Genomic DNA, 24,155 nt, shown 5'->3' with positions numbered 1-24,155 from the left:
AACATCATGTTTTTGACAATATAATAAGAAAACGAATATCCTAATTTAGAGAAGCCTTCTCCAAAACACTGCGATTTTGAGATTAAGCATACATTTATGATTTGTACATATAAATATAGAATACGTAGCTATTCATGTCGATTATTGCCTCAAGTGTCATGACCCAATTGTATCTCTACACATTTTGTTCTTGCAAAAACTGTCCAGCAAGTGAATTAGAGTAAACACCTATTACTCCAATCCTTACAACCTGATAACGTCGGATCATATTTCCTGCGTTGTGCAGGAAGAAAGGGAGGCAATTTATTAGCCACGCGAAGGTGATATATTTCAAGTTTCAACTCTTACTAGTACCTCAAATTACACCTAATTTAATGAACATATTCTCAAGATATTTATAACTCTCTCGGGTGTTCACATCAAATTATATTAAATTATTGTTGTTAAGTGACAGAACAAGATGATAATGTTTATTAATTACAACAATAACAACAACAAACCCAGTATTTTTTTACCAGGTGGGGTCTGGGGAGGGTAGTCTGTACGCAGACCTTACCCCTACCTAACAGGTAGAGAGGCTGTTTCCAATAGATCCTCGGCTCAGGAAGGGTAATAAGAAGAATAGGAAAGGAAGAAAGGGAGAAAGAGGGAAGAGAAAAGAAAAAGGGAGAGATAAAGGATAAGTAGTACCAGATAATAGCAACAAAGAATACAATACCTGAGGCGAACAAAACCACATAATGTAATAAAAATCTAAGAATATGAAGGGACATGTGTGCTACTAAGACTATCGGTGAGCAACTAAAAACTACCCACTAACCTTCTACCTTAATCCTCGATCTCCACACCCTCCTATCAAGGGTCATGTCCTCAGTGAGCTGAAGCAGCGCCATGTCCTGTCTAATCACCTCTCCCCAGTACTTCTTAGGCCTACCTCGACCTCTTCTCAAACTCGTCATGGCCAGCATCTCACACCTCCGAACAGGAGCATCAATGCTCCTTCTCTTAACATGTCTGAATCATCTCAGCCTCGACTCCCACATCTTGTCCTCCAAGGAGGCTACTCCCACTCTGTCTCGGATAACTTCATTCTTGATCTTATCTCTTCTGGTACACACACACATCCATCTCAACATCCTCATATCTGCTACTTTCATCTTCTGCACGTGGGAGTTCTTGACTGGCTAACACTCCGCCCCATACAGTATAACCGGTCGAACCACCACTCTATAAAACTTACCCTTAAGTCTTGGCGGCACATTCTTATCACATAAAATACCAGAAGCGAGCCTCCACTTCATCCATCCCGCTCCGATGCGATGTGCGACATCTTCATCAATCTCCCCGTTACTAGGGGTGTGCATTCGAATCGATTATTTGTTATTGGTTTATCGATTTATCGATTTCGATTTCGATTTCGAAATTTTTTTTATCGAGTTATCGATTTCAATTTCGATTTTGTCCTCTTCGGTTATCGGTTTATCAATAAACCGATAAGATATACTAAAAAAAAATTACCCTTATTCAATAATACCCTTTCCTTTACCCTAAGTCTTTAACCCTATTATTTCATCTACCACATTTAAGGAATGATCATATTTAAAGTTCAAGGGAATGAAGTTCAAATTAATGGAAAATAAATTAGCCGTGATGATGTATTTTTTTATACCGTTGGAGTGTTGGTGGCATACATTTGATCCCTTACTTTAGTTTCATTGCATGTGCTTGTTGACACAATTTTTATGTTATAAACGGCGTTCATCTTATTTTAGCTTCTTTTTGTCCATATTAGTTAGGCGTGTTTATAGCAATATACTTTCCGTGGAATCCCGCAAACTTTCTTATTGGTGTAATCGATAACCGAATTGATAAGCCCCAAAAATCGATAAATCGAAATCGAAAAAATCGAAACCTTATTGAAACGATAACGATAAGCATATGTACAAATCGATAATCGATAAGTAACTATCGATAATGGTCAAAATCGAATCAATAAATCGAATGCACACCCCTACCCGTTACTTTGGATAATAGACCCGAGATATTTAAAACTCGCTCTCTTGGGGATAACTTGAGCATCAAGCTTTACCTCTACATCTGCTTCGTAGGTCCCATCCCAGAATTTGCACTCCAAGTATTCTGTTTTAGTTCTACTCAATTTGAAACCTTTAGACTCCAAGGTCTGTCTCCAAACTTCCAACCTCGCGTTAACTCCGCTTCGCGTCGCGACAATCAACACTATATCATCGGCAAATGGCATGTACCAAGGCACCTCCCCTTGGATATGCCATGACAATACATTCATCGCTAAGGCAAATAAAAATGGGCTAAGAGCCGATCCACTGGTGCAACCCCATCACCACAGGGAAATGCTCCGAGTCACCACCCATTGTCCTCACCCGAGTCTTAGCATCGTCATACATATTCTTAATCACCCTAATGTACGCTACCGGAACGCCTCTAGCCTCCAAACACCTCCACAGGACCTCCCTCGGGACTTTATCATACACTTTCTCAAGGTCAATAAACACCATATACAAGTCCTTCTTCCTCTCCCTGTACTACTCCATTAATCTCCTTACCAGATGAATCGCTTCCGTAGTCGAACGCCCCGGCATGAATCCAAACTGATTCTCGAAAATAAACATGCACCTCCTCACCCTAGCCATATGCAAGTTCTTCTTCCTCTCCCTGTACTACTACACTAATCTCCTTACCAGATGAATCGCTTCCGTAGTTGAACGCCCCGGCATGAATCTAAACTGATTCTCGGAAATAAACACGCACCTCCTCACCCTAGCCTCCACCACCCTCTCCCAAATCTTCATAGTGTGACTCAACAGCTTGATACCCCTATAATTGTTGCAATTTTGGATATCACCCTTGTTCTTGTAAAGCGGAACCATTGTACTCCACCTCCATTCTTCGGGCATCTTCTTCGTCTTAAAAATAACATTAAACATCCCAGTGAGCCACTCCAAACCTGTTCGCCCCGCGCTCTTCCAGAATTCCATCGGGATTTCGTCTGGCCTCGTCACTCTGCCCCTGCATATCTTACGCATCGCCACTTCCACCTCTTCTACCGTAATCCGCCTACAGTACCCAAAATCCCGCCGACTTTCGGAGTGCTCCAACTCACCCAGCACAATGTGTCTATCCCCTTCCTCGTTCAACAGTTTTTGGAAGTATGTCTGCCATCTTCTCCTAATAAGTGTCTCGTCCATCAATACTTTTCTATCCTCGGCCTTGATGCACTTGACTTGGTCTAAGTCACAAGCCTTCCTCTCCCTCACCTTGGCCAAACGGTACAACTTTTTTCCCTGCCTTTGCCCTGGAGCTTCTCGTACAAACGAGCAAACGCCGTATTTTTAGCCGTCGTAATTGCTAACTTTGCCTCTTTCTTTGCCTTTTTGTAACACTCCCGATAAATCCTTTTTTCCTCCTCGTTTGTACTCTTCACTAGCTTCAAATAAGCAGTTTTTTTAGTTTCGACTTTACCTTGAACCTCTCCATTCTACCACAAGTCCCCTCTATGACCCCCAAGAGAGCCCTTCGTGACCCCTAAGACCTCTTTAGCAGTTACGCTAATGCAATTCGTAGTCGTGAACCACATACTAGACGCGTCCCCCCTACTCATCCAGGCCCTCATAGCCAACAACTTCTCCCCTAACTCCTGAGTTTTGTCCTTGGTCAAGTTACCCCACTTGATCTTAAGTTGCTTACACACCACCCTCTTCCTCCTACTCCTCTTGATCTCCAGGTCCATAACTAGGAGCCTATGTAGGGTCGTGAGGTGCTCGCTTGGGATGACCTTGCAATCAATGCCCAAATGTTTATCGCATTTCCTGCAGAGAAGATAATCAATCTGAGTCTTGCCCATTGAATTTCGGAAAGTGACCAGGTGCTCTTCCCTCTTCGGAAAACTCGAGTTAGCTATAACCAAATCAAAAGCTCTAGCGAAATCCAACAGTGAATTACCTCCCTCATTCCTATCCCCAAAACCGAACCCGCCATGCACATCATCATAACCCCTAGCACTAACCCCAATATGGCCATTAAAATCTCCGTCAATGAACAACTTCTCTGTTTGCGGGATACTACGCATCATTTCGTCCAAATCCTCCCAGAATTATAATTATAATGTTTATTACATAATAAAAGAGTATGTATCTATATCTACTAGTTTCTCGGCACGTGCGTTACACGCGTATTCTTGGTTATGTAAAAGAAAATTTTGTAAAATAATGACTACATTTTTAAAATAAAGTTTTAAGCAAATAATTACTATAAGTTTATTCGAATGATCAATATTGTGGAAGAAGACCCTTAGTGAAATATCTTTCGCCTTTTTTGCCCCTTAAAAATAGAGTTCACAGTGGATAAAATAGTCATTTGACTATTTTCCTAATATTTAGGAATATTCATTTAATTAATTTTCTAATATTTAGGAATTGTGAACTAGTTATTTTTCTAACATTTAGAGCTTTAATTTTTCAATTTCTTTCCGTACTAGAATTTCAAGGACGTCCAATTCACACTGGGAAAGTTTAAATCTTAGAGAATTAATTTAACTTTTTAATTCCTTCCGTACTAGAATTTCAAGGACGTCCAATTCACACTGGGAAAGTTTAAATCTTAGAGAATTAATTTAACTTTTTAATTCCTTCCGTACTAGAATTTCAAGGACGTCCAATTCACACTAGGAAAGTTTAAATCTTAGAGAATTAATTTAACTTTTTAATTCGTTCCGTAGGAAAGATTAGTTCTTCTTCACCAACAAAGTTTCGTTTGATGTCAAATCCCTTCGGTTGGAAAGTTTCATTCTCTTTCAATTTCTTCGCAAGGAGAGTTTTTACTTCGAACTCCATTTAAATTTAGGAGTATTAAATTTTACATTTTGAAAATTTTAACAAATATATACTTCTTTTAGGTTTAGGAAGGGTTTTCTAGTTAAATAAAATTTTGACAAATTATTTTTTTACAAATATATTGGGTAAAAAATGATACTTTGAACTCCTTTTGGTTTAAGAGTTTTATTTTTTAACACAATTTCCTTTGTCTATTTGAATTATACACAATTTTATTTTATATAAATCCTTTTACGGTTTAAATTTGTAAAAGATCGAGAAGATTCAATACCATGCTAAGATGTTTTCGTTACTGTTACTATCATATTTTGATCAATAAATTTTGAGCATTTCTTATACACCACAATAAAAGACTATCAATGTTTTGAAAATAATTTTTCTATACATATATTATATATGCTGATTAAGATAACACAACGTACTTCACTTGGTTTCTTATTCAAGTGATAACTCACTTGTCTTTGCATATTTATTTAATTAGAAATTAGAAATTAGAAATTAACGAATGTATTTACACAGTTTCTAAACGTGATGAATTAAATCGTATGGGTAATAAGAATAATAGAAGAAGGTAGCCTAATTTCTTTGACTTTATAAAAATAGAAGTAGATCCTTATTGTATTCTAATAGTGTTAAAATTACAAATTTTATTATTCTCAAGTTTAAATTACAAGATTAATTCTAAACTCCTCAATAATATGTTTTCCATTCACAGAAACAAAAAAATCTCTTGGCATTCACAAAAATCTAAATGTTTTCCTTTCGATAATTTTTAGTGACTAATAGAAGTAAAGGAATAATAACTACAACCTCCATCTAATTGTCTTTTAAAAGTTAATTATTATTTTATTCCTACAAAGGGTTTCATGAAAGAATTAAAAAGAAAAGGTATTTAAAATATTTAGCAGGTTCAACAACTATGTGCAATGTACCCTTCTTTTACTCCTGTTAAAGATTCCAGAACATGGGCATCGCCGTACACCAAAATTTCAAATCAGTTTCTGCCATTTTTAATGTTGAAAATGAGACTAATGTAAATATACCGTCTAGCTAAAAATCACTTAATTATAAAAAATTTACAACCTTCTGTAACAATAGTAGAAAATCAACTATGAGATAACAATTGTCTATTGCCTAAGTTGTTCAAACTCAGAAACAAAGACGCATGAAACTCAAGTTCCACATAGCAGGAAAAAAATATCAACTATGACTTGATGCATTAATCTGCATCTTCTTAGGTTCATATTCACCTATTACTTTCTCAAATTGTCCGAACGACACCAGCTATTCTGCTATGCTATCTAATAAGCAACTTTTGTCAATTTATAGGTTGACGTAAAACATCAGACCATTCATTCATATATCTGAAATTACTGCCGCAAAATAATAGCCTAGGCATCATATGGATTCATCCCTCGATATAGCAATCATAGTTCCATTATTCCCCACCTTAACCTATTTATTACAGTATCAACTTGGGCTTTCATGATTTTACGCATTCAATTATTTGGTCAAGTTTTATACACGGTTCCCTATTTCAAGTATCAAAGTGGTCAAGGAAGAACGAAACCACATAACTTTTTCTTGTTATGAACAAGTGCAACAAAGAAGCCTATTAACAAGTGCAACAATGATAATACTCACAGAACCATCGTCAGTATAATTTCATGCTTAACTCTTTTGTTTTAACAACTGGAACACAGAGCATCACATCTGCAATAATCTTTAAATTCTTATAACAAAGGAGGGTTTGGATAGGGAAAACTTACCTAGCAGTGGAGGGTCTCGACGGACCTGCAACGGCACTGGCGAGTGCTGCTCGTTGATGGCAGCAGCGGGTTTGGGTGGGGGGACGTTTGAGTGAGAGAGAAGAGAGAAGGAAGAAAAGAGGGAAAGGAAAAGAAAGGGAGTCGGTGAGGGTTTTTTAAAAAACCTCTTCAACCGATTCGGTCGGTAATTTGGTCAAAAGTAGTCAACCTCGTTTTACTAAACATTTCCGACCGAATCGGTCGCTAATTTTTTTTTTTATTGTTTCCGACCGAATTGGTCGCTACCAGTGACGCGGAATTTTCCGCCAAAATTTACGATGGACATAGACGGAATATTAGTCGTAACTATTATTAAAAATTGAAAAATATATTTTATGCATTTTCCGACCGATTACATCGGAAATTTCCGACTGTTTTTTTCCGTCGCGAATTTCAGTAAAAAATGGGCCATCTTTTAGCAGTGAGATACTATTAGGTAAAGTAACTTATAATTATGTTACACAGTTTAAATAAAAAATAATTTGTATAAGAATAAAATCTTAATTTATTTTTTTCAATAGAAAATTTTAGAATAACCAAGTTGTTTCATTATAGCCAAAAAGCTCAAGATATGTGGAGTTCCCCTTTAGCCTTCTTCCTGCATAGTTAAAATATGATATAATGCAAAAATGCCTCCGTAATAAATTTTTAAATGTGACATTATCAACTACTCCTATAATTTATGTTCAGTAAAAACATTTTCAAAATAAAGTAAAGTTTAATAATTGCTTTAGTATAATAATTTTAATGTACAAAGAAAACACATAATAAAACTGATACTCATAACAGCAATTCTTTCGTCTAATATATATGTCAGAGAATTGATTATTTCAGTGTATCTTTTTCCCTTCAAATTGAAATGCTATAGCATTCACGGTAAATGTGTGTTAAGCATTTTTCCTGAATTTTGTATGCAAGATTTTTTTTTATTGCAAAAATTTTAACAATGGCCTCGATATAATATAAAAATATCTTAAATTTTACAAGTAAGAAAGACGAAATTCAAGTATTGGTTTGAATGAAAAATATATTTTACCTTTGAAATGATAGAGAGAGTAAAACATTTATTTTAAAATAGGAACACTCACCAAAAATATATTGCACAAGGGGGTTCCTTTTCCCATTCAAAATGTGAGGGGAGTATTGTTTCCTAACCCTTAAAGGTTAAAGGGGTAAAATAAATTTTACTCTAATTTGAATTAACAAAAACTAATTATTTCCTTTAATGGAACAAATAATTTAATTAAATAATTAGCAACAACATCCAATTTTATTCTTTATCAAATTCATTGTATAAGTAAAATTAATTACTTGTCAAGTTGACTAAACTATTAAGGTACATAAATTTATTTTTCATAAGAAGAGCATTGGCGGTGAAATAAATCAGAAAATAGAGCCAAATTGATTATAATGTAGTGTTGAGAGTTAAATTGATAAAAATACAAATTTAAAATAAAATAAAATATTAGAAGACAAAATGTATCTTAAATAAGTTTTCATTTTTATCTTTTTACTTTTTTGCATTTCATCCAACAAATGACAACGTTTCGCCATATTATATTTTTATATTAAGTTATTTGTTATAAATATTATCTCAATATTATTTATTTTTCCAATTTTAGAATGTCCCTATCAAACTTTTTAGCTAGGGTAAAAAAAAGCAAAAGATTCAATTTTCAACTTGTGTTATGAGAGAGTCGTGATAAAAGTAGTTTTATGTTTTGTTTTCAGTATTACATTAGTGAAGGAAAAAAAATCATAACATATTCTCACATAAGTTGTCATAAATCTTAATAAGGCATCTCATAATTTTTGTGGAATATGATTTCTTCATTTATTGAGCTAGCTAAATAGAAAAAATGTGCATCATTTAAAGATATTTTTTATTTTATAATTTTATATAACTCAAACACATTATATAATAATATTTATGTGATTTTTTAAAAAAAATTATATTTTTGTTGAAATGGGTACACACGCAAAGCGCGTACTCTAAGACTAGTAATATTAAAAGCATGAAGGCCATTAGCGAAATGTCGTTCGCCTTTTATACCCCGTACTGGACAAAATAGTCATAATTATTTAGTTATTTTGCTAATATTTAGGAATAGTCATTTGATTGATTTCCTAATATTCAAGAATAGTCATTTAATTATTTCTCTAATATTTAAAAATTTGAAATCAACTAAATTTTGTATATTAAAACTTTTCTTATTTGAACTAACCTTCCTTATTTGAACTATGTAAGAAATCTTAATATTTAGCACTTTAAAATTCAATTAGCTTAGCTTTTTTTTAAAGGATTAACCTGGAAAAGGAAAAGTAAAATATGTTTTCATCTTCTATGGAGGTAAAAAAAAAAAAGATTTTCTAACGCGTAACATTCAAAAGGTAAGTCTATTTCACAATATAATCCGGAGATAGTAAAGTCTTATTAATGGTTGGTTTGACTTGTGATTATAGAATATAAATAACTAAATGTAAAAAATATACAAAAGTGTTTCTACGAATTCTTGTTATGTTCTAAAGCAAATATGTATTATTTGTTGGGCATGCAGTAGCCAAAGCAAATAAACTTTTGGTTTTTATTTATCGTTTTATTTGGTTAGAATAAAAGGAATTCTAAATAAATACCTTAGATTTCTAAAATATTATTTAATGCTGGAATAAGTAACAACGTAAGATTTGAAGGAGTACCACGCAAAATAATCCAAGCCTGTGTTTCTCTCATACACGTGACTTACATCCACTATCATTTGAGGAGTAATTGACATATATAATTATAGTATATGATTTTTTTAATATTTGAAAATCAATTAAAATTTTACCTAATATAATTAATTTTCTTGTTTGAACAATATGACATAACTATAACTCCTTTGATATTACTTTTGAATATGAACTATTATACATCTCCTATTATATTTTAACACGTTTCCTATTAAAACAATATTTTTTTCCAGTGTTGATTTGTTGTATAATATTTAAAAACTACACTCAACGATTAGGAAAAATAACTAAGAGAATATTTTACCCTTTGAAAATAAAACTTTTATTAGGTAAAATTATAATTACATTTAAATATTGAAATTTGTGATATTCTAATATCAAGAATTTAAATCAACAAAAACTTTTAACATCGAGATCAAATAATTAAGCCTTTGAATTAAATAATTAGCAAAAGAATAAACTTCAATCTTTTTTCGAATTTATCACATAAGTAAAATTATTTTTTAAGTTGGGTTCTACATTTGTTCCATAGAGGATGGCGAGTGAAAGAAATCAAAACATAGAGCAAAAAGAAGTTATGGTATAGTATTACAAGTCAAATTGGTTAAAACGCTTCAAACTTGACAGATTGAGTATATAATTTGTAGACACAATATGTATTTTAAATATTTAGCATGAGCTGAGCTGGTTTCCTTATAATTTAACTACAAATAAAAATTTAAACGAATCTCATAATTTTAGTATTGTAGTGTATGGAGTATTATTGCTCTTACAATTAGGTTCTAATTGTTAGAATTTTTAAAAATATATATTGTTCATTGGTTTATCATTATAATAGGATACAAAAATACATTAAAAAGGTAAAGAAACATATAATTATGAAGAACTTGTAATTTTTAAAATTTAATATACTCATTGATCGAGGTACACGCGCAAAGAGCGTACCATAAGGCTAGCAAATATAAAATTTATTTAGTGATTTGGTGTAATGAGTACAGATAAATTTTTTTCCGTTCCTTTTGCCTCGGATTTTAAGTTCGACTCCTTTGAAGTTGACCAAAGGCATCCATATGTTATTTACAGTACCTTTTTATCTGAAAATTCGAATAAGAAAGAGTAAATATAACCATGCAAAAATTCAGATATTCACGGAAAATAGTATTACTGATTCAAAGTTTGAAACCTTCAACATTCTCCACGATATTCCTAATAAACCGTAAAAATCCTACATCCTTTTCTTTCCTTTTTAACCAGGTGAGAACGTATTTATAGTTGGGGAAGAGATAGTACTGAGTAGAGGGGAGGAGTTTTGTTCGAAAGTGCAGGATGGAGTTTCAAATATTAATAAGCTGCAAACTCTAATCCGTAATATCCCTTTGAATTTGCACTATATATATATATATATATATATCCGATATTTCAATTTAATAAGCTGCAAATTAACTCCAATCCGTAATATCCCTTTGAATTTGCACTATTAACTAGATAACTATCAAATACGGGATTAGTCAGCATTTTGTAAAACTCCACCCTCCAAAAAACTCTCCAACTATGAATCGTCCTATCCTTATTTAGGTAATCTAAAGCAAAACCTATCATATTTAAATCTAAGTACTATTATTATTATTATCAAATAAGCCTTTTGGCAGACATCCTGAAGAAAAGAAAAAAAACCCTTATATCTTCCGAACTTATCAACTCTTTCAATTAAGAACAATGGCAAAGAAGGATGGCAATCGAGAAGAAGAAATCTCCCAAATGGAAGAAGGCAATATTCATTCAGCCTCCAAGTCCGATTCCAACGTCGGATTTTGTTCATCAGTTTCTGTCGTTGTCATCTTACAAAAGGTAAAACTAAAGTAATGCTATGACTGACACAGTATCAAATAGTAATTAATTTTACTACGTAAAATTATTTAATTTGATGGAACAGGTTGTGTTTGACTTTGCAGTTGATAGCGGAGGCTATAGGAACGTACTTTGTAATATTTGCAGGGTGTGGATCAGTTGCTGTGAATAAGATCTATGGGAGCGTTACGTTTCCAGGGATATGTGTGACATGGGGACTAATCGTGATGGTGATGGTTTACACCGTGGGACACATATCTGGAGCTCATTTTAATCCTGCTGTCACTATTACTTTCAGCATCCTCGGCCACTTCCCATGGAAACAAGTATGTACTTTTTTTTCTATATTGCTAAAATACTGTGGGTGTATGTCGCACGCTTCAAAAGTAGTGTATTTTTAAAGATTTTGGATAGTTACATAGCTTCTTCTTTTTCTAGCAAATTTCAAACTTTAATTTGGTAGCTAGCTTACTACTACTAGCTAGTATTAGTATTAAAATTACACTATGAGTAACTTGGAGAGATTTTTTGGGAAATATAAGATCCATAAACAGCACATTAGTCAAGGCTATCGGATATATTAAGGATAAAATAAGTAGCAGTAAATATTTTTCTAAAAAGAAGGATCTGTCAAATCCTTAACCTCTCAAGTTTCAGCATCACTATGTCCTAGATGTGTAGGGTATTATACTATCATCCTATGTGATAATCAATTGTATTTTAAATTGTTCGTAATGGAGCAAGCAGATTTCGAGGAAGGAAAAAGATACAGCGAGAGTGATTTTGTGGACCCAAGTTTAACATGTTAAAGTGAAACTTCAAATCTCCTAACCCCAAAAAAGAAGGAAAAAAAAAGCATCAAATCAATAATAAAAACGTGTTTTGCAAATAATGTAAATACAAATCTGATATGTGGTGCAGGTACCTTTGTACATAATAGCTCAACTGATGGGTTCGATTTTGGCCAGTGGAACTCTGGCTCTATTGTTTGACGTAACTCCTCAAGCTTATTTTGGTACTGTTCCAGTTGGATCTAATGGCCAATCACTTGCTATCGAAATCATCATTTCTTTCCTTCTCATGTTTGTCATTTCTGGCGTTGCTACAGATGATAGAGCAGTATGCTTCTTCTTCTTCTTTTATTTACTATTCATAATAAGTTAATTATATTTCTTTTCTTTCGGAAAAAAAAAAAAATTGATTTCCTTTTTTTTTTTTACCTTGTGTTACTCTTGCAGATTGGACAGGTTGCTGGAATAGCAGTGGGAATGACCATAACTTTGAATGTCTTTGTAGCAGGGTATGCTAATTGTTTCACTTAGTAAATTTTGTTAACCTTATATTTTGGGTCTAAAATTTAATCAAATCATGTTAAAAATGTAGGCCAATTTCAGGAGCATCAATGAATCCAGCAAGAAGCATTGGTCCAGCAATAGTGAAGCATGTTTATACAGGTCTTTGGGTGTATATAGTTGGTCCAATTATCGGAACACTAGCCGGAGCATTTGTATATAACTTGATTCGGTCCACAGACAAACCACTTCGTGAGTTGGCCAAAAGTGCATCATCTCTTCGAAGTTGAGAGCAAATTAAATTCAATATATTTAACTGAAATTTTAGGAAATTATCATCCCAGTTGTCCCTAAATCGTACATTTTTAGGCATTTTGAGCCATTGGAGCATTTTGAGCCATGAACATAAGTATTGGAGCATTTTGAGGCTGCAATTTTTTTGCAAGTTACTGCATTTTCTTCAATAATCTTCTCCCTATGGCCTCGATCCCCAAAAGTAAACCGATGATATGTAGATAGAGCTAGGGTTGGCGAATGTTGAAAAACACATGTATATATATTTTTTGAATTCTCGTAGAAGAATAAGTGTAAGTATATGTTCATTTCCAATTAATGTTTTAACTTGACAAAGGTCCTTTTATTATATAGCTATACAATAATAACTATGTCTCAATTACAAGTAAATTTAGTTTACGTGAGATTGCTCATATTGCTAATCCCCAGCTCAAATAGATACGGAGGGTTATAATAGACCGACAACAAGTACAAAACTTATCAATTCATGATAAATCATTTTATTCCCTCTATATGTGTGTGTTTTCTCTTAATTCTCTCTTCAAATGTTGTGGTATGCAATGTGCTATTCATCCCCATTCGGCCATTCCCCATTAAGGATCTCACAAATATGTCAAAGAACGATGCCATTTAGCGCAATCTAGTTCACATATATAATATTCACATGTATAATATACACATATTATACATGGATTATATATTCGTTAGCTATTTTAAAAAGGGATGGCAATGGGGCGGTGCGGGAAGGAGGGGGTCAATTGGTTTTTTGGCTCTTTACAAACTTGTTTTTAGTTTTATGACTCTACCTTCTTTTTTACACATTAGATTTATTTTTACATGTGAGAGATTTGTCTTTTACACATAAAAGATCTAAAAAGGTCATTTTCTTAAATTCAAATTTATATACAAATAGCGTGCGAGGGGCAGATTTTGTCTTAACCCACAAAATTTCAGCTAGCCTCGCCCCCCCGCATTCGCCCACTCCACGTCCACACCCGCATCCACCCACCCCACTTATTTTTTTATTTTTTTTTTCTATTTCATTCTATTTCTATTTTTTTTATTTTTGGCTGGAACTAATCATACTTGTATGATGTCTTCTCATATTTCTTATTAGCGTTAAAGATTATGGGAAGCTTCAGCTAAGGAAAGAACATGATAAGATACTTATGAGAATTATAATATTACATCTTGCAATATAAAATAAAAGTTACTTAACAAAAATCTTTGATATCATAATAACTTTTGATTTTTAACTTTTTATTTTGAATAAGAGTATATGTTATTTTTCATGTATTCAAGCTTGCATTAAACAATATATTGTGTTAAGAAATATATATATATATATATATATATATATATATATATATATATATATATATATACACACCCTAAACCCCAAACCTTTTAGCTGAAGCTTCCTAGTTAGTAGCTCTTAAAATCGCTGTTATAAAATTTAGAACCCATAAAGTTGAAATGCTTGTTCTGCCTCTATACGTTGGCCAATTTCATCTCGAAAAAGGCAGAAAAAATGAGTTTCTTTCTTAGATAATTTTAAACTCGTACCACCCACAAATATTTAAGAAAAAAATATTTCAACTTGCCCCGCAGCCGCATATGCTTAAACCACCTGTCAGCAGTCATTTAGGTTGATTATTCTATTAATAAAAAAATATTACCAGTTGTAAGCACGTGATTTTTGCCCTATATGAGAATTACTCCCAAAAAATTCAAAATCAAATGATTTTCCTCGGTGTGCAATTTTGTGAGATTTTGTGATATTTTTGGATAATTATTTGTATTTGTCTGTGTTTGCTTACTTGTTAAATTAATAAAAAATATAAAAATATGTCACATTTTGCATGTAGGATTTAATTCTATAATTGTTAGTAGTTAGACAAAAATTACAAAATTACAAAATAGGCATCTTTTGCATTTTTATCATTTAATGTCCAAATATACAATTTTATGCTTAATTATTACTTAATTGTGCGTTAATTGTTATTGGGAATTAATTTGCGCTTTTATAACTTAATTTAGTTCTTAATAATAATTTAAGTACTTTTATAATTTAGTTTTGGAAAAATAAAAGGAGAAAAGAGAGCAAAAATACAAAGGAAAATCGGATTGGGCCATTTCTTCAATTTCAAACCGCAGGCCCAAATAATTGCCCAATCTTCCCCATGATCCGGTCCACTTCAAACCGGGTCGACCCGGTCCGCCCCATTAACCCAACAACCCCTCTTCATTTTTCATCCAACACAAAAAAAAAAACCTAAAAAGACCATCTTTTTCTTCTCAAAAAATACCAAACACCCCAAGCATCCATGGCAGCCCTGCTGCCTCCCTATCGACAACACACGCACACACATCAACCACACACAAGCTCCACCTCCCTCGCGTCCAAGTAAACCCCGCGACTGTTGCGTCTTCGTCGAGCTCAAGCTTGAGCTCGGCATCCATGGTCGCCACTGCTGCGTCGTCGTCGTCAACCACCATCCATGCCATAACAGTCGACTCACCATCACGTCCAAACAGACCCAGCTGCCCCCGACCTCGTTCCAGCTTCATCGGAGCTCATCGCTGCTACTGTTCCGGCGAACGCCACTATTTCAGCAACTACTGCTTCGTCTTCCCGTTCCAAACGTGCTGCGGGCTGCTGCTGCGGTGTTCTTCGCCGTTGGTTGCTGCCGCGCTGCTGCTTTCACTTCATCTTCTTCAAGCTTGAGCTCGCCATGGCCAAGTTGTTTCGTAGCTGTTTCTTCTACTTTCAGCTGCAGGCGAACCCGACGCACCCCCCAGCTGCCTTCGTCCTCTTCACTTCTGCCTCGCGCACATGGACGAGCTTTGGTCGATGTCGTCGATCACTGTTCGAGTTCGTCGTTAGTTGGTCGTTGTATGTCGTTCGATTCGGTTAGTAGTTTTTGAGTTTTTTTTTGTCCGTATTTTTGTTTTGATATTTTCGAATCTAAAATCGGCAAATGTTTGTTTGTTCATGTCTATCGTTTGAATTAATTTTTTAGTTTGTTCATGTGCTTTGTTAAATTAATTTTTCAGATTTCAAATGAAGGATTAATTAGTTGTTTTTCATGTTTATTTCATGTTTGTATTATTGTTTAGGTAAATATTTGTTAGTTTAATGTTTGTTAGATTCAAATTGAAATTTAATTAATTATTTCTTCAATTTGTTTCATGTGTTGTTATGCATTTTCCAGAAATTATTAATGTTGTTTGAATCATTTAATCTGTCATGTTTGTTGTTTAAAGAATAGATTTAGTTCATGTTCATCTTTGCTTGAAGTTCATGTTTAATCCAGTGATTTAATGTGAGTTTTATGTTTGTGTGATTTGTTTGATTTAGTTTGAATCATGTATTTTATTGTTTGTATTGTTGTATCCTTGCTCATACATTCATGGTCTAAATTAACCAGGATTGGTTCCCGATATGGTTAATTCATTCCGTTAATTTTGAGTTGTGTTGTTCATCGTGTTCATGTGAGTTATTGTTGAAGATTGTTGAGAAATTGGTCATCTTGACTATATTTTGGTTAAGTTATGATTAATTGATTGTTTAGAGCTGAGGGGGTAGTTTGGTAAATTGCATTGCATTCGGGGGTAGATTTGTAATTGCAATAAGGTCGGAGGGGTATTTTGGTAATTGAACATTATTTTGATTTTTTATGTTAAGCATGAGGGACAAAATATAATGGGGTGGTTTTTGATGTATTTGTTTAATATAATGGGGGACAAGACAAATTATAATGGGAGGGAATATTGTACTTATTTAATGTAGGCTTTTTCTAAAAAAATAAAAGCAATTTGTAAGTGGGATTTCTTTTAATTAAAAAAATAATAAAATAATAAAAAACAAATCTGAAAATTTCGAAAATTTTGCTATAAATAGAAGAGAAAATTTAGGAAGAAGGGTGGAAAAAAAGAGAGGAAAAACTAGATAGAGAGAAGAAAAAAAGAGGGGGCGGAGTGAGAAGTATACACCCGATATACATTCTGGATACACTGAATATACAGGGGCAGAATTCATTTTGGAGAGTTTTGAAGTTGAAAAAGAATAGTTACTGCTTCATTGCCTCGCTTAAGATCTGAAATAGTCAGAACCTTCCTGCCTTTTACTTCTTCACTATACTTGGAGTCGTTTATAGTCTCCTGGGTTTTCTGCTATTCCTACTGTACTGGTTTGCGATGTTGCTGAATCTGCTGTTGCTGTGTTATTACTGCTGCTGACTTCTCCTTCTTTTGTTCTTGTACTGCTGTTTCCAGGTACACATTTGTACAATCTCGGCTTGAAGCAAAAAATGAAATATTAATCAGGCTTTGTTCCTGTTGAATTCCTCCTGTTTAGATTTGTGGTTGAATATAATTTGTCTTTCTTCTTATAAAGATGTAGTCGAATGATTAATGAATAATGAGGTTGCATATGTATACTTTCTTCATCTAATAATGTTAGTTTAAATTAATCGGAGAATAATTAATCTGTTTTGATATCATGGTCAATCTCATGTTCTAGTATTATCGAATAACAAAATATAAAAATGAAAGCAGTTTTTCTTTGTACAAACTCGATCGCAATTTTCCATTCGCATTAGCCGTAAACTAATAACTAATAAGTTACGTTTTTCAGCATGTAATTAATTAAGAGTTTTCTTTTATTTTTAGAGACAAACTTAATAGAAAAATGTAGTCACTATAGGTTTATCCTTTAAAATAAAAATGAGACGAGCCTCGCCAAATAAATCACAAATCGTCGGGGCCCTCAATAAAATACATAACCATTGACTAGACTTTGGATTTGGCCGTTTAATGAACCTTCACGGCATCTTCCTAAAATAACAATACGTTAGACTCTTTAGGACGCGCCTTAATAAATCTTACCTTCTTAAACTCGGGTGCGCATTTATGTGACCCAAATCCAAATCTCAACGGAGTCGAAATGTGTTTCTAATCACGGGTACATTGATTGTGACGTGGTTCGAGATGCGTGTCCATGACGTTGCAAATTCCTTTTAAAAAAATAAGAATGAGATGAGCCTCACCAAATAAAAATACAAAATTGCGGGGCCCTCAGTAAATATTTGTTTTCAAATTGCTTAGCTTTCGGGATGGACCGTTTAGCAAAATTCCACGGTCCTACCCAAAATAAATACGCTAGTCGCTTTAGGCGCGCCTTTAATAATTTAATTTCCTTAAACTCGGGTGCACATTAATGTGACCCAAATCCAAATTTCAACGGAGTCAAAGTATATCGACGACCACGGGTACATTGATTGTAACGTGGTTCGAGATACATTTTCACAACGTTGCAATTCTTGACAAAAATAACAGTAAATGATAAAAGCGGTTAAAAGTTAAAATTTGCACATAAGTTCATATTCGTATAAAATCAGATAATCAAGCCAAATATAACAGTTGAGCGACCGTGCTAGAACAACGGAACTCGGGAATGCCTAACACCTTCTCCCGGGTTAACAGAATTCCTTATCCGTATTTCTGGTACGCAGACTGTAGTATGGAGTCATTCTTTTCCTCGATTCGGGATTAAAATTGGTGACTTGGGACACCCTAAATCTCCCAAGTGGCGACTCTGAAATAAATAAATAAATCCTGTTTCGATTGTCCTTTAATTGGAGAAAACTCCCTTGTACCCTCGCGGGTGCGTAAAAAGGAGGTGTGACAGCTCTGACGACTCTGCTGGGGACAAAACCCAGAACCACTGGTTCAGGGTTAGAAATTCGAGCTTATATAAATTGTTATATTTGATTTTATCTGATTTTTACATGTTTGAGCCTAATGTGCTAAATGCTGCTTTTACCATTTTGATATTATCTGAACTGTATATAAATTGTGCCGAAACCTTTCTCTTCTTACCTCCGGGGATGTGCTTACTGGTTGAGACTCCCTATTCTGTTAGTATCATACCCTAAATAAAATAGGCTCGGAAAGTTTCTAAGTCGGCTGGCCTTTTGGTTCCCGGAAAGGAGCTCCTTCCTCAACTCGAGTTGTCCGCTCGGGTACACTGTCTAGAACACCGACCCAGGTTTTGAACATAGAATAACGTGACTTCATGCCGGATCCCTAGTAGGAACGCTTATTTGCATCACGTTGCATTTGACTTAGGGGACTCAACACAGGGGTTGGGTCCGTCTAGGACTAGCAACCTGATATGAAAAGACCATCCTGATGCATCCTATTTGTTTTCCGTGCATTTATTTGTCTCGCGCCCGCATGCTGACCGGTGTTTGAATATTAGGAATATTGTGAAATTGAAGGAAAAAAGAAATAGCGGTTAGGGAATTGATTGTTTATTTTTGAAAAACCTAATACACAAATACTATCAAAACTCTGCCGAAATTTTGAGAAAATGAAAATTGTCTTGTTAGTTTGTTTTATTAAAAGCAAAGGAAAAATAGAAAAAAAGGAGTAATTGTTCTGTCTTGTTTTTCAAAAAATTAGAAAAAAAAAATAGTTTGTCTTGCCATAAAAATGAAAATGAAAAGAGTCTTGTTTTTTAAATGGGTTTTTATTTATTTGTTTGTTTATGAAAATGCCAAAATAAAAATAATAAAATAAAAAGAGTTGGGCGTTGAAAGTGGTTTTATTATTTGTTGCAAATATATATATATATATATATATATATATATATATATATATATATATATATATATAAATCCAAAAAGTTTTTCTTTATTTCCAAAAAATGTATATATATCTTTATTTGTTGCAAAAATATTTGTCTTGCCAAAAAGTCTAGAAAAGTTTTTAGACTCCCAATTTTCAAAACAAAAATCCAAAAATATTTTCCATTATTTACTTCTTTAGAAAGTCTTTTTAATTGTTAATATATATATATATATATATATATATATATATATATATAATAAAATAAAATAAAAAAAAAACGAAAATATTTCCCTTCTTCTTTAAAAATTGAAAAGAAATTCAAAATTCAAAAAATATTTTTTTTTAGAAAGCATTTCTTTTATTAAAGGTAAAATTCCAAAAATATTTTCTTTCTTCTTTAGAATAAGAGAAAACAAATGAAATTCAAAAAAAATATATCTTCCTTTTACTTTTGTTCAAATCAAAAGAAAATAAATTCTTACAAGTCTTTCTTTCAAAAGAAAATCAATCAAAAAAATATACTTCCTTTCTTCTTTTGAAGTAGTTCTTTCACAAATTCCAATTAAAAAAAAATGTTAGTTCATTTACTTATTCATGATCTACCCGAACTACGCGGGTTTGATTCTCACCGGATGTGAGATACGTAGGCAACCCTCATCGGGTCCAACCCCCTTTTGCTAAAAAAGCCAAATACAAATAAATGACAAAAAATATATGTCAAAATTTAATATTGTCATAAAGAAGTCATGTGATGCTGTTTTGTCATAAATAGCCGAATGTTCCCGAAAGGGACGCCGGAAGGCTGACTTTGCATAAACAGCCACCTTTGGGGTCATTTTTTTAAGATTTGGCCCAGTTGACCCACACAGCCTTAAAAATCTTCGTCCCCGAGACGTTGAAAGGCCGTGCTTGCAATATTGAGTTTTCTAATTTGAAAAATGATAAAAATAGTCATAAAGAAGTCAGGTGACGCTGTTTTATCAAGACATAGCCGAATGTTCCCGAAAGAGACGCCGGAAGGCTGACTTTGCATAAACAACCACCTTTTGGGTCATGTTTAGGATTTTTGGTCCAGTTGACCCACACAGCCTTAAAAAATCTTCTTCCCCGAGGCATTGAAGGGCCGTGTTTGCAACACTAGGTTTTTATTGTAATTTGAAAAAAAAAAAGTCAATGGTCAGGTGAATGTCGTTTGGGTTTAGGTCAAAATAAGCCGAGCCAGCTTCGACCGCGTTTTAAGCCGTTCTTGCCGAAATAGCCTTAGAGTATCTTTCAATTGTCGAAAGGCTATTTTCGTAAAAGAATGGACAAGTGTGTAAAGTGTCATAAAATAATCCTCCCCGGCCTCGAAATTCATGTGAAATTTAGAAGGGGCCACATTGCAAAAATAACCGTTTGGTTGCATTTATCAAACAGAGAAAGGGAGCTAGCCTTTTGTTTTTGAGTTTGTAAAGCTTTTGATTAGAATATGTGGGTTGTTTGATTTTCGAGTTTGTAGGTCATCTTCAAACCTTTGAAACCCAGTTTGTTCTAATATGAAAAAATGTTTAGTATTGTTTATCTTTTAGTGGCCCGAACTACGCAAGGTCTGATTCATGCGGGGTCATGATACGTAGGCAATCTCCATAAGATTCGACCGCCACCATAAAACAAAAATAAAAAAAATATAATAATAACAATAATAATAATAATAATAATAAATAAAGGAAAGTGTGAGAGATTTTCAGAGGGGCACAATTGTCTAACTGCTTAGGTGCATTGTATCTCTGATACACGATTGTCTGTCAAATGCCCTAACGCTAACGTGATGACTTCCCTTTGCTGTGTTCATATATAGAAAAGTGGTTGGTTGTGGTAACTCTTCCCTGCAAAGCAGAGTCAAAGGACAATGGCTCAGAACCGCAGAACCGAGTGGGACGATGCTGATGACCGACAACAATTGGTCGAACGGAACAACGGGTTGGTAGAAGAAGCGAAAATGCTGAGACAACATGTGGCAGACATGTATCAGGCATGGATAACTGGAAAAGCACCACCCCCTCCACCGCCAAGCCTCTTGAACTCTGTCATTTCCCAAGCACCCAACGCCATAATGAAAGATCCCCCATACTCTCCATCCCAACCCACTTATGGCAGCTTTCCCAGCTACCCGAGTAGCTCCATCACTCCTCAATGCTTCTCCGCTCCCCAACACCACTTCTTTCCCCGTGACCTTAAAAGCCATACTTCACTTTCCTGGTACCCGGCTCCACGAAATGCTTACCCACCCACACAAGCCTACCAAAAGCCACCTGGATCAGGTTTCCGGCCCTGTCAACATGCAAGAATGAAGAGGTTGTTGAAACGAGGAAAAGTTCGCACCCCTATCGGAGTATCTTATGCCAGTCTGTTTGGAAGGCTAAGGCATGCTGGCTTGATTGAGCCACTCCCCGCATGTACTCCGGATCCACTTGCAAGGAACTTTGATCCGGCAGCGCGATGCGCATACCACTCCAATGTCATAGGGCACAACATTGAGAGCTGTCGTACTTTGAAAAGGGAAGTAGAGAAAATGATCCAAGAAGGGCGGATTGTGATCAATGATAGTGACATGTAGCACTCAAACCCTATCGAGAATTTGTTGACGGAGGTTGATGATGTTGAAGCTGGCAATGGTCTTGGCAGTGTTGATGCAAAGCTCAGTGGCTAAGATGCCAATTTTTGATAAAGTGGGAGGACGCTTCGTTCCTTGGTCAGCAAGAGAGAAGCTTGTGGTGGCTTATTTTGTGGTCATTCTGTTGTTTGGACTTTTAGGGTTATAATTCGGATTGTCTTGTGTCAGACTGTCTTAACTTTCCGTTTTGTCATAGCGTTTGTTTAAATTTTGTCCAGTTTGTTTTAGGATTTTATTCCGGTTTGTTTTGTTTGTTTTACCGGCAGTCTAATGCAAAATCCGGTCTTTTATTATTTACAGTCATCTTTTTGTTTAGTCCTTCTATCATTTTTGTTCAGCGTCGATTCTAGTGACATGACATGCGCACACAGTTTGGGCCTAATCTTAAAAGTTAATCATAAAACCTCGGAAAGGCGATCAAAGCATTTAAAGGAAATAAGTACGGTTTGAGATTATTCGGAGCTCGAGTCATGTGGAACTAGGGCAAGTTAAACAAAAAGAAAACCGTTAAAAGCAAAGATTCGCCAAATTGGCATGAGGGTCGTTCATAATAATGAGAATGAGAGTGTCGCCCAACGGTGCTTTAGAAGTGACAAATGAACAAACAGATGTTGAATATAATTGTTAAGTCCAGCACCATCAGAAGAGGCTACGAATTTAAATTGTGTTGTTTGCACTTGGCATGTTTTGAAGACTGGAATGACGAAGGCATTTTGTTCTGCTACCTAAACACTTTATCCTTCGTTACCCCTTTTTGAGCCTTATTTATTTTTCTTTCATACCCCTCGTTCGGAATCAGTAGCAACGAAAAAAAAAAGAGAAAGAAAGAAAACAACAAAACGAAAAAAAAAAGAGAAAAAAAGAAAAGAAAAGAAAATGATAACAAAGAAAAAAAGAAAGATGAAAAAGAGGAATTGAGAACTACGTTCGACCTGATTCCTCAAAGAGGATACGTAGGCGCTTCACGGCTCGGTCATAGTTTCGAAAAATGAAAAAAAATCAATTAAAATGTCCCCAAGCAAGAAACTAGGGCAAATGTTGCGTTCGTTGTAAATAAATCTAGTTTCGAAGGTTGTAATTAATAACCCAGAATCGATGCACTTTTGAGCCTTTAATACCCTTTCTTTCTAGCCCTATCCAAAACCCACATTACGGTCCACAGAAAGACCTTCTGATCAGTCTTCAAAAGATGCCAAGTCAGACAAATGAGAGTCTTACCGGCGAACATAACGTTTTGTTCCACAGCAGAAAGGACTCTAATCTCCAGCAGAGAGAGTCATACCGGCAACACTCCAAATCCCCATCTGGAAAGTGATACAAATGAGAGAGTCTTATCGGTGAAAATCTGCACGGACACCATAAGGCGATGAAAGCTGAGAGAAAACCAAAATGAGAGAGGCTTGATAGTGAAAACCCTTCGGGCACTACAAATCGAATAAGATTGAGAATCAGATTGCCAGTTGAAGGTCTTGAAAGACGATTGACGGCGAAGGATAGGCCACATGTGCATGTCATGACCATTAAAGTCGGTATCTGCGTTTGATAGGTTTTTGTTTATAGTTTCTTTTGTTAAAGAGTCATCTTTTTCCTGTGTCTTTTTATTCTGTTCCCTTTTATCTTTTTCCTTTCATAGAAAAATTCTCCAATAGAGTCTGTTTGGTCAGAACAAGTGAGAATTGACTTCAAAATATGCCATCAGCTTTCCCATTATACAAGATGAGATCTGACTATTACATCCAAATGGTATAGTCGGCAAGGAACAAGCGCGAGGCCAGTGTCAAGGAAGATATCCCCAGCAAAAGGGAATTGACAAAAGGGGTGACGAATGTCAAGAGGGATATCCTTGCCGAAATCAAAAGTTATAAACCTCGAGGCCAAGGCATGTGGACAAATTAAGGAGAGCAATGAGCATGATTTGGGAAATTCATGCGAGACTAAAAGGTCGGGAAAATGCAAGTTTCCGTCTATGCCACAAAAGAGGAGGGATATCCCCAGCAGAATGGGATTATCCCCAGCAAATAATATC

At 34.7% G+C, this 24,155-nt stretch overlaps 2 protein-coding genes across 3 annotated transcripts; one reads left to right on the top strand and one right to left on the bottom strand.

Annotated features, from left to right (window-relative positions):
- Window positions 1–3,289: 3,289 nt before the first annotated feature.
- Window positions 3,290–4,105, bottom strand: LOC104214940 (uncharacterized). The gene is made up of 2 exons (XM_009764667.2): window positions 3,569–4,105; window positions 3,290–3,463 (listed from the first exon to the last, which is right to left on the bottom strand). The coding sequence occupies exons 1-2, from the start codon at window positions 4,103–4,105 to the stop codon at window positions 3,290–3,292; spliced, it is 711 nt and encodes a 236-aa protein (XP_009762969.2).
- Window positions 4,106–10,679: 6,574 nt separating this feature from the next.
- LOC104214938 (probable aquaporin NIP-type) lies at window positions 10,680–13,019 on the top strand. 2 transcript variants are annotated; one of them, XM_009764666.2, is made up of 5 exons: window positions 10,680–11,254; window positions 11,359–11,580; window positions 12,176–12,373; window positions 12,493–12,554; window positions 12,638–13,019. In XM_009764666.2, exons 1-5 carry the CDS (start codon window positions 11,123–11,125, stop codon window positions 12,834–12,836), a joined length of 813 nt encoding a protein of 270 aa, XP_009762968.1. In that variant the 5' UTR covers window positions 10,680–11,122; the 3' UTR covers window positions 12,837–13,019. The 2 variants fall into 2 exon arrangements, with proteins under 2 accessions (XP_009762968.1, XP_009762967.1); XM_009764665.2 differs by having other exon boundaries at window positions 11,050–11,254; window positions 11,340–11,580.
- Window positions 13,020–24,155: the final 11,136 nt, after the last annotated feature.

This window comes from Nicotiana sylvestris, chromosome 2, assembly GCF_000393655.2.
Source record: "Nicotiana sylvestris chromosome 2, ASM39365v2, whole genome shotgun sequence".
In the NCBI taxonomy this organism is placed as follows: domain Eukaryota; kingdom Viridiplantae; phylum Streptophyta; class Magnoliopsida; order Solanales; family Solanaceae; genus Nicotiana; species Nicotiana sylvestris.
Note: the sequence above shows the minus strand (reverse complement) of the source record. Positions and strands in the feature narration are given on the sequence as shown.

Coding starts and splice junctions, on each gene's coding strand:
- LOC104214938 (XM_009764665.2), top strand. CDS start 11,136: ATGGCAATCGAGAAGAAGAAATCTCCCAAATGGAAGAAGGCAATATTC. Junction 11,255..11,339: donor TCGTTGTCATCTTACAAAAG/GTAAAACTAAAG, acceptor TTGATGGAACAG/GTTGTGTTTGACTTTGCAGT. Junction 12,374..12,492: donor TTGCTACAGATGATAGAGCA/GTATGCTTCTTC, acceptor TTACTCTTGCAG/ATTGGACAGGTTGCTGGAAT.
- LOC104214940 (XM_009764667.2), bottom strand. CDS start 4,105: ATGCGTAGTATCCCGCAAACAGAGAAGTTGTTCATTGACGGAGATTTT. Junction 3,464..3,568: donor TTAGCGTAACTGCTAAAGAG/GTCTTAGGGGTC, acceptor GCTTATTTGAAG/CTAGTGAAGAGTACAAACGA.